General features: G+C 34.2%; 1 protein-coding gene across 7 annotated transcripts in view; it reads right to left on the bottom strand.

Moving 5' to 3' along the window:
* Window positions 1-899: 899 nt before the first annotated feature.
* Window positions 900-9,242, bottom strand: part of LOC105222927 (Na(+)/H(+) exchange regulatory cofactor NHE-RF1) — a 10,520-nt gene continuing 2,177 nt past the window's right edge. For 6 of the 7 annotated variants that reach the window (XM_011200497.4, XM_011200495.2, XM_019989169.3 and 3 more), the window contains exon 2: window positions 900-1,746. In XM_011200497.4, the coding sequence (XP_011198799.2) occupies window positions 957-1,746 (790 nt within the window). In that variant the 3' untranslated portion in view covers window positions 900-956. Of the gene's footprint in view, window positions 1,747-8,013; window positions 8,143-9,242 lie in introns of those variants that run through there. The other variant, XM_011200498.4, reaches the window with a different exon arrangement.

Here is a 9,242-nt window from a genome sequence, read left to right as displayed (position 1 = left end):
CAGTTATGTAGTTGTGCAGCTGTCTAAATAACTGTGCCCATAACAATGTGTGTATTTTAATATTTGACAGATGTCGCTTGCAGCCTGTCGCGCTCTATGTGTTCCGGGTGTGACGCTCTAATTTTTTTCTTTTTCTCCCATACATTTCAGATATAACTAAATTCTTTGCGGTTAAAAGAAATATTGTTTTATATATGTATGTATGTTAATATTTTTATGTAAATATAAAAAAGTAAGAGTAACTACATTTTTATTAAAATTCATTTATATATATCAATATAAAACTGCTAAATGCTATTAAGTAATTATTTTAATGTTTTGGAGTATCTTATTTGTATTCTTATTCGAAAGTATTATACATATTACATTTAAAAAATAGTTAACAAAATTCAAATTTCTGAATATATCGTATATATTCATTTGAAACCAAGCGCTATTGCAACTATGAAAAGAAAATTCAAAATATAAAGAAATGCAGAAAATTGTAACACCGAGCTGTTACGTATACTAACAAGAACACAATGCGCATCAGCCGTGTGCGAGCGGCTTGGTCCATTCGTCATCTCCTCGCCTGCAAAAACCATTTGGGGCGACAGAAGAGTCCGTGTGTGAACTGGCACTGAGTTGTAATTTCACTTTTATCTGTCAGAATTTTCATTATTCTACACTTTCGTACACGGCCTTATTGAAAATCTGGTAGCACCTCTTTTGTCGAATAAAAGCAAACTACAAATGTCAAACTTTGGAGAGATTGTAAAATAGAGCTTCCAAACTATTTTGGATTGACAACTTTTACACTTCGTAGCCATCAACTAGACATTAAATGAACACCCCTATTTCGCCACAAATTGACCCCCATTTTCAGTATGTTCTATGATTTTCAAATAAATTAATTTACATTTCTCGTAAGCCATTTGTAACAATTAAATCATTGTTTTTATTTAATCTTAAAAAAATCAAAGTTTCTGTATTATTTCAAACTTTTTCTTTAGATCTACAATTTCATTTTTGGGATCATATTTTTTCTTAGATAAAAGTTTAGCCCTCATTTCTGCTGCGGTCATTGGAAGTTCAAGTCCACCACTTGAAGCTGTATTAGAACCCTTTATACATAATTGTGGACGTGTTTCATCGTCCTTCTCCAAATGCATTTCATGGAAATTGTATGCGGTAGTCGCATTGTTTTGTTCATCTTTATTGTTGTAATCGTGTTTCTGTGTTGTATTTGCATCGTAATTGGTAACAGGCTTTCTCATAATCATATCCCCACTGCTTGCATTTGATCTCTGTTTTTCAACTTCCAGTTCTTTTGAATTTATTTTTTCATTAATAGACTTTGGCAATGGTGAAGATTTTTCAGCTGCAAGTTCTTTAATAGATTTGTCATCAACTATTAATAATCTCACTTCATTTGAAATGGCCTTAATTCGCTGCACTACGTGCTTGTGAGACTCTTGACTTATGTTTACACCATTAACTTCAATGATACGGTAACCTTCCTTCAATCCCGATACTTCTGCTGGAGAATTCACATCAACTTTCCCCACATATTGTCCGGGCTTTATTCTCTCTGAATGCAAATTAAATCCATATCCTTCAAAATCTGAACGTTTTACAATATGACAAACCTTAGTGGAAGATATTTCTGGGTAAACCACATCGCGATTTTCGTTATTTTCACTACGATGCATTTCTTTGTACGTCACATATAACACAGTTGATAAGCCACTTGAAAAATTGAATGGTCTGCAAACATAAAAATATACATATAATCAATAAAACAACAATCAAATACTGTGTTTTGTTTTTTCATTTAAAATAAGTAATTCGTGTCCCTAAAGGTTAGTTCAGGGAGAAGTGAACCATAATTAATACTTCAAATTACCGTTACAAAAAGCATTTATCTACTTATTTTAGTCAATAACACATACTATTAGCATGCCACACTCTAATTAAATGCTCTCTGGGTTTCATGAAAGCATTTGATATACTTTATCAATTTTAGGCACATACATACATATGTACATATATACACTGTTACTAATTTTAAGACGATTGGCCGATATGCTCGGTTAAAGACACCAGGAAGTTTGCAAATGTTTATATTATATACATCTATGGGGGCTAAGGTAAGTACTCGACCCGATTCAACCTACTTTTGGCATTCAGACATATCATTATCATTAGAGGGTTCTTTTCAAATTTCAATTATCATACAATTTCAATTATCGTACAAAAAAAAAAACACCAATTAATATAACGAAATAAAACTGCGCATGAATAATGCCTTTTAAGTGTGTCATCTTATGACCAAAAATTTTCTAAATCGAACCAAAACTTTTCAAGCCTCTAGGTACAGAATGAACGCTTATAGTTGGACATGAATGCTTATAGTTGCATTCATTCTGTACCTAGAGGCTTGAAGGGCTTTGGAGAGATTTACCGATATTTTCGGTGAAAAATTAGGTTAGGTTAGGTTAGGCACTGAGTTCTTCGTGTTCGATATAAGGGACCTTGAAAAGTTATATTCCGATCACGACAATTTTTCCACAAGGGATACCTCAGCTTAAATACCGTATTTGTGTAAAGTTTTATTCCGCTATCATCATTGGTTCCTAATGTGTATATTATAAAGAGGAGGCATCAGATGGAATTCAAAATAGCGTTATATTGGAAGAAGGCGTGGTTGTGAACCGATTTCACCCATATTTCGTACATGTCATCAGGGTGTTAAGAAAATATTATATACCAAATTTCATTGAAATCGGTCGAGTAGTTCCTGAGATATGGTTTTTGGTCCATAAGTGGGCGACGCCACGCCCATTTTCAATTTTTAAAAAAAGCCTGGGTGCAGCTTCCTTCTGCCATTTCTTCCGTAAAATTTTGTGTTTCTGACGTTTTTTGTTAGTCGGTTAACGCACTTTTAGTGATTTTCAACATAACCTTAGTATGGGAGGTGGGCGTGGTTATTATCCGATTTCTTCCATTTTTGAACTGTATATGGAAATACCTGAAGGAAACGATTCTGTAGAGTTTGATTGACATAGCTATAGTAGTTTCCGAGATATGTACAAAAAACTTTTTAGGGGGCGGGGCCACGCCCACTTTTCCAAAAAAATTACGTCCAAATATGCCCCTCCCTAATGCAATACTTTGTGCCAAATTTCACTTTAATATCTTTATTTATGGCTTAGTTATGACACTTTGTAGGTTTTCGGTTTCCGCCATTTTGTGGGCGTGGCAGTGGACCGATTTTGCCCATCTTCGAACTTAACCTTCTTATGGAGCCAAGAAATACGTGTACCAAGTTTCATCATGATATCTCAATTTTTACTCAAGTTACAGCTTGCACGGACGGACGGACAGACGGACGGACGGACAGACAGACATCCGGATTTCAACTCTACTCGTCACCCTGATCACTTTGGTATATATAACCCTATATCTGACTCTTTTAGTTTTAGGACTTACAAACAACCGTTATGTGAACAAAACTATAATACTCTCTTTAGCAACTTTGTTGCGAGAGTATAAAAAGCATTATTCCTGCGCAGTTTTATTCCGTTATATTAATTGGTGCTTTATTTGTATGCCGAATGCAAATGGACTTTCAAGTTGTATTACATGGCAAGTGTAGTATTAGTCCGAATTCGCCCATTTAAGGTCACCGGCGCGTTTAGTTGTTGATTTATCGAACTTTTAATATTTTTTAAGAAAATTGTTATACGATTTCGACCATTTTCACACTAAATTCACTCTGTGGATTTAGGTGATATAAATGTATTGGCTTGGAAGATACATACATATATCCTTACATATACATACACACACTTACACTGGTAGGCGGGGCCACACCCACTTTAGAAAGATTTTCAAACAGGAACTGCCCCTCCCTATTGTGATTCGTTGTGCCGAATTCGAGTTATTTATCTTAATATACGGCTTTGTTATGCCACTTTATACGATTTATATTAATGGCGTATTGTAGGCGTGACAGTGGTCCGATTACGCCAATGTACTCGTACAATACCTTCTTATGATGCTGAGAAATCATTCATTTTCATGAAGTTATCTTAATTTTTACTCAAGTTACTGTTTGCACGGACAGACTAACACACTATTACTAACCTGGAGTTCAACTCTTCTCGACATCCTGATCATTTATATACATGTGGCAACATCGCTGCTCAATTCAGAGTCATAGCGCAATTCTATAAGCAGTCTCTAGTCTTTATTTGAGACTTTTTGAAGTAAAGTCTCAATTTTTGACTAGTTACTATTCACAACACAGTCTAATTTTGGCGTTTAAACAAGTTATTATTTTATAAATACATTAATTACGAATAATTCATTTAAATATACCTATATATAGAAATCAAGACGATTTTTTTTTTTAACTTAAACTTTCTTTTTTTTTCAGATTTACAAATGTATGATGACACTTAGTATATTATCATACATTAGTATTAAAACAAAGTTAGACAAAAGAATCTTAATAAAATTATGAAATTACGTTTTCAAACCACTGTCTTTGAAGCAGCATGATGAAAGTGAAACTTTGCAATATCACCTATGACATCGAGATATAACAGTGAGCAGCGTTGGAAACCACTGTCAATCCAACAGCTTTCAACTAACGAATTTTATTAATATACATTTTTTTTTTTACTACAGTTACCCGATTGTTGTGTGATAAGGTTTTGAGGCGTTATTCCCACCGCATTTAATAAACGTGGAATAAACGAAAATATGTGGTCTTTATCGGCGACGTTATTTTGGGTGAGATGGTAAAGGATCTTGATGGTTTTTGGATATGTGTAGGAAACAAGTTATGCTAACATGTTTATATGTATGTTAAAAGTAACAAACTGCTAATCAAAATAATAACACTAACAGAAATTTGAGTAACAAATACTTTTTGTTTTGCATAACACATAGGTAAGCTATGAGCTAACAAAAGTATTTGTTTCTCGTAACAGACTATGGAGATTCTCTTTCTCTTGCAAAACTCTTGCAAGGTGCACGAATTGCAGAATTTTCCTCTTGTTGCAACGGCACAACAACAAACATACGCAGAAATTTATTTCCAATGGCTGTTAAATATGTCAGACCAAAACCCATGTTTATTTTCGTGCAATGACACGTAAAAATGTATTTGCAACCCTGTTTTAGTTGTTACTTTACATAAAGATATATTTCGCCGTTAAATTGTTGAGGAAGGTAAATTTTAAATATAATTTTATAATTTCTACTTAAATTATAAAGATTTGTTACAGTTTTTTGTTAAGAATGAATGCAGAAGGTGCGCTAATTCACAATAGTTATTCTCAATAAATTGACCGAATCAGCCGTTCATATATCACTAGTTTCTGCAATTGGTGCTCTCTTGGCCTTGATTATTTCGGTATAGGATTTCTTTGCATTCCAGTAATGTTCCAATAATGTTCCAATAATTGTAATTGCTGGCTTGCTTCTTCAAAACTTGCACACACCGCACCATTCACAGTACGCAATGACTCAAATGAAGTTGAACCACGTACATTAATCAATAGCAACCGAAGGTAGAAACAATCGTCGTTCTTCGAGTGGATTGTGTAAATTCGTCCTAATGCAATAGTTGATAACACACCTGGATGTCCATCTACTGGTTGGCCTTGCTTTCTGCGTAACTATTTCCTCGACTTTGCATTCCATGTATAATATCAAGGTATTTCCGAATAGAGCAATATTCTCGCAAACGGATCACTGACGAAAATTGAGCAAAAACTCGTTAATGCTAATTTTGTTGCTGGCGGTGTTTCTACTGGCTGTACTGTATTCTCTGGGTTGAAATGCACTCTATGGCCATTCTAAAAATTAACTGCGAGACGCACAACAGTCGGAAAACGTTCATGAATTGCAAAAGTAAGTATCCTACAAAGTGCTTTATTGCAGTTCATGTACCGTATCGTTCAAGACCAATAACCGCCATGTTGCTTCCTTTGATGACGTACTTATAAATGTATTTTATCGATTACACCAAACTGCAATATTCAACATTGATATGAGTTTTGAATGTGAATCAGACAATAATGGTGAATATAGTACGATCCATGTGTTGTCAACTTCGATATTCACTCTTCTAAATTGAATGCTGATGTGCTGAACACAATGACCGCGACAGACTGCAAACGACATCTGTCAAATATTAAAATACACACCTTCTTATGGACACAGTTATTTTGAGAGCTGCACGACTACACGACTGCAGGCCGACAGTTGTCGCTCTCGCTAACTTCAATATATTCTTATATTTGCCAACGACAGTAGGACGACAGTAGAGTTGAAGGTAGAGAGATGAGGTAGAGTGGTGATGTAAAATGTAAAATTATTCACAGCTCTAACAAACCTGACGTTATTTTACAAATAAAAGCCTAAAATAGCTGTATTATATCATTTGTAATAACAATTGATAATTTAAAACAAATAAATTTACCTATTTACTTATTTTTTGCATAAAAAATTTCACTTTGACCAAAATATTAAAATTTCATTAAAGTGCAAAGTATTAGTATGGCCATAACGAAATTGTGTACATGCAAAATGGAGAGCTGTGTTGTTTTGTGAACATGCCGGCCATTGTTATGTCGCTGGCATTTCACAAATGTTTATGTAGAAGGATTCACGACGCCATTTACAGTTCACTGTCGTGCTGCCATGTCGTATCGCGCTTTATGTGTTCAGCACTTTACTCTCTCGCTTTGCAGCTGGCAGCGGACCCTGATCTTTTTTCTGATGTGGCAACAAAACACAATCAGGGTCGCGTCAATCAGCAGTTAGTGATGCCCTGAACACATAGAGAGCGACACGACATGACTGGAAGATTAACACAGCACAGAAGCATAAAATTCTCTTTGTAAAATAACGTCAGGTTTGTTTTACATTTTATATATTAGTGGTCTCACTACTCCTCTCTACTGCCGTAGGTAAAATTAGAAATATTTTTAATTTAGCGAGAGCGATAACTGAGAGCTACACTGTCGTGTAGTCGTGCAAGTTAATACCACCAGTTCGTATTACATAAACATACATATCTTTTATTTGTCATAAATATGTAACATAACACTTACGATCCACATGATCCGTATTGAAACATTGTACTTTGCTAACACGGTTCGCCTTAGGTGGTCCTAAGATGTAATTCATAGATTGTAAGATAAATCTTTCCACTTGTAACATATGGACTATCTTAAGTGGATTGTAGATATACTTCTTAGAATGTAAGATTAATATTTGCATCCAGGCTTAAGAAAAATATTGTATTTAAGAAGAAAGGAAACAAAGAAAACGACGGAGTTACCCACGGGAGTTGCTCACGCGCAGTTGCCCGTAGTTGCCCAAGAAACACATAAAACCATAACATAAAACATAAATATTTTGCAGCTGTCTAAATAACTGTGTCCTTAAGAAAGTGTGTATTTTAATATTTGACAAATGTCGCTTGCAGTCTGTCGCTCTCTATGTGTTCAACACATGAAAAGGGCGGGATGCCAGAAGAATAGCGTTAAAACTAACTGATAAATTCATTTCGTTGTTGAAATCTGTAGAATAAAATGTCGGTAGTTTGTAAAATTAGTTATATGTGTATATGGGTGCTGAGGAACCGAGCACCCAAAAAATAAGGCACAATTCCGATTTCTTTGGCGCTGCGATCTGAAGGTATCGTTGGAAAGATGAAGTCGCCCTGATTAAAAAATATTCAGGGTTATAGGTACCGCAAACGCTTAGTTTACGAGATATTCCCAAAATTCGAACATTTCAACAATTTTTTTTACTACATTCAACACACTTTATACACATTTTTCACTTCAATCTTACTTCTAATAAAAACATGAGTCTATAAATTATATTTCCAATTAAAATGAGTATAAACAACATAGTAATAATAAACAACTAAGTAATATCAAATATTAACATTATGTAATAAGATACTTAGATTTTTAAAGGAGTACTTCGCAAAAGTACTTCAGTCACCTTGAATATTGGCTCGAACAGGGTTATTTTTTTTTCCAGCACGGCCGAAGGCCGCCAACTCGGAAAGGAGTACTACGCGAAAGTACTTCAGTCACCCCGATATCATATAAATTTTGTAATATTATCATAGAGTTTTACTTATTAGTGTCTATTAAATATAAATCACATATTATACATATACATAGAGAAAGGGCACGATTCCGATTACTTTGGCGGCGGGGTAAAAAAACCGAATTTTTCCGTATAAATGGGGTATGTACGGATAGGGGGGCTTCTATAGAGGTGGAATATCCAAAAATCATGTGAAAATAGCTAATATTTTTTAAAAATATTCACGTTTAAACAAAATCAAAAATTCGCACTAAGAACACACGTTATTTCTCCATGTTTCACAGAATTTTTCACGTTTTTTCTTTCACTATAATTAAATATACACTCTTAACATTGAAATCAGTTCGATTTTCACTTTCATTCTTAAAATTTCAGCAAATTTAGTAATTTAAAATAATCATATATAAAATTTATGGCTGAAAAGTTTAGAGTGTTTGTGTATTATTACACGAGGCGACAAAAGTTGCTAATTATCGGGCGATTCTCTTTTGCTGTCGCCCATTACCTTCACACGAGCAACTTGTGTTGCGCAACTCTGTTCGAGTTTTTTTCTCAATTCTTTCACTTTACTTTAACCCATTGTCTACTCTTTACTTTAACCCATTGTCGTTTCTTTTTTCTTATAGATATTTGTTCCACTCTATCACATATATTAATCAGTTCTGACAATTAAGAAATACATTTTATTTATAATTCAAAATTAAAACAAAGATTATATGACAGACTTTCACATACATATGTCACCCTTTTCACTATCGTCCTGAATCAATTTGTATGGCTTTCTCCATACATTTCACAATATCTTTAATTAATTCGATTTTTTTCGTCATACTCCATTTTCTAAAATATTTATATTATATTATGTATATCTGTATACATATTTGCAAATTACTTGCCAAAAGATGAAATTAAATTTTTTAAATATATTCAAAAGATTAATTTAAAAAAATATACTCAAATGCAACTATGTACTACGAAAGAAAGAACACGAATGCCGAAAAACGTCGCAGCGAACTGCTACGAATGAGAACACAAAGCGAGTTGCTGAACACTGGAAACTCGGCGCGATTCTCCTCTCCTCGTCGCCCCCTAGCCTATAAACCAAGAGTTGCCGAGAC

This window comes from Bactrocera dorsalis, chromosome 2, assembly GCF_023373825.1.
Source record: "Bactrocera dorsalis isolate Fly_Bdor chromosome 2, ASM2337382v1, whole genome shotgun sequence".
In the NCBI taxonomy this organism is placed as follows: Eukaryota; Metazoa; Arthropoda; class Insecta; order Diptera; family Tephritidae; genus Bactrocera; species Bactrocera dorsalis.
The sequence above is the reverse complement of the archived record's forward strand: the minus strand, read 5'-3'. Positions and strand labels throughout refer to the sequence as shown.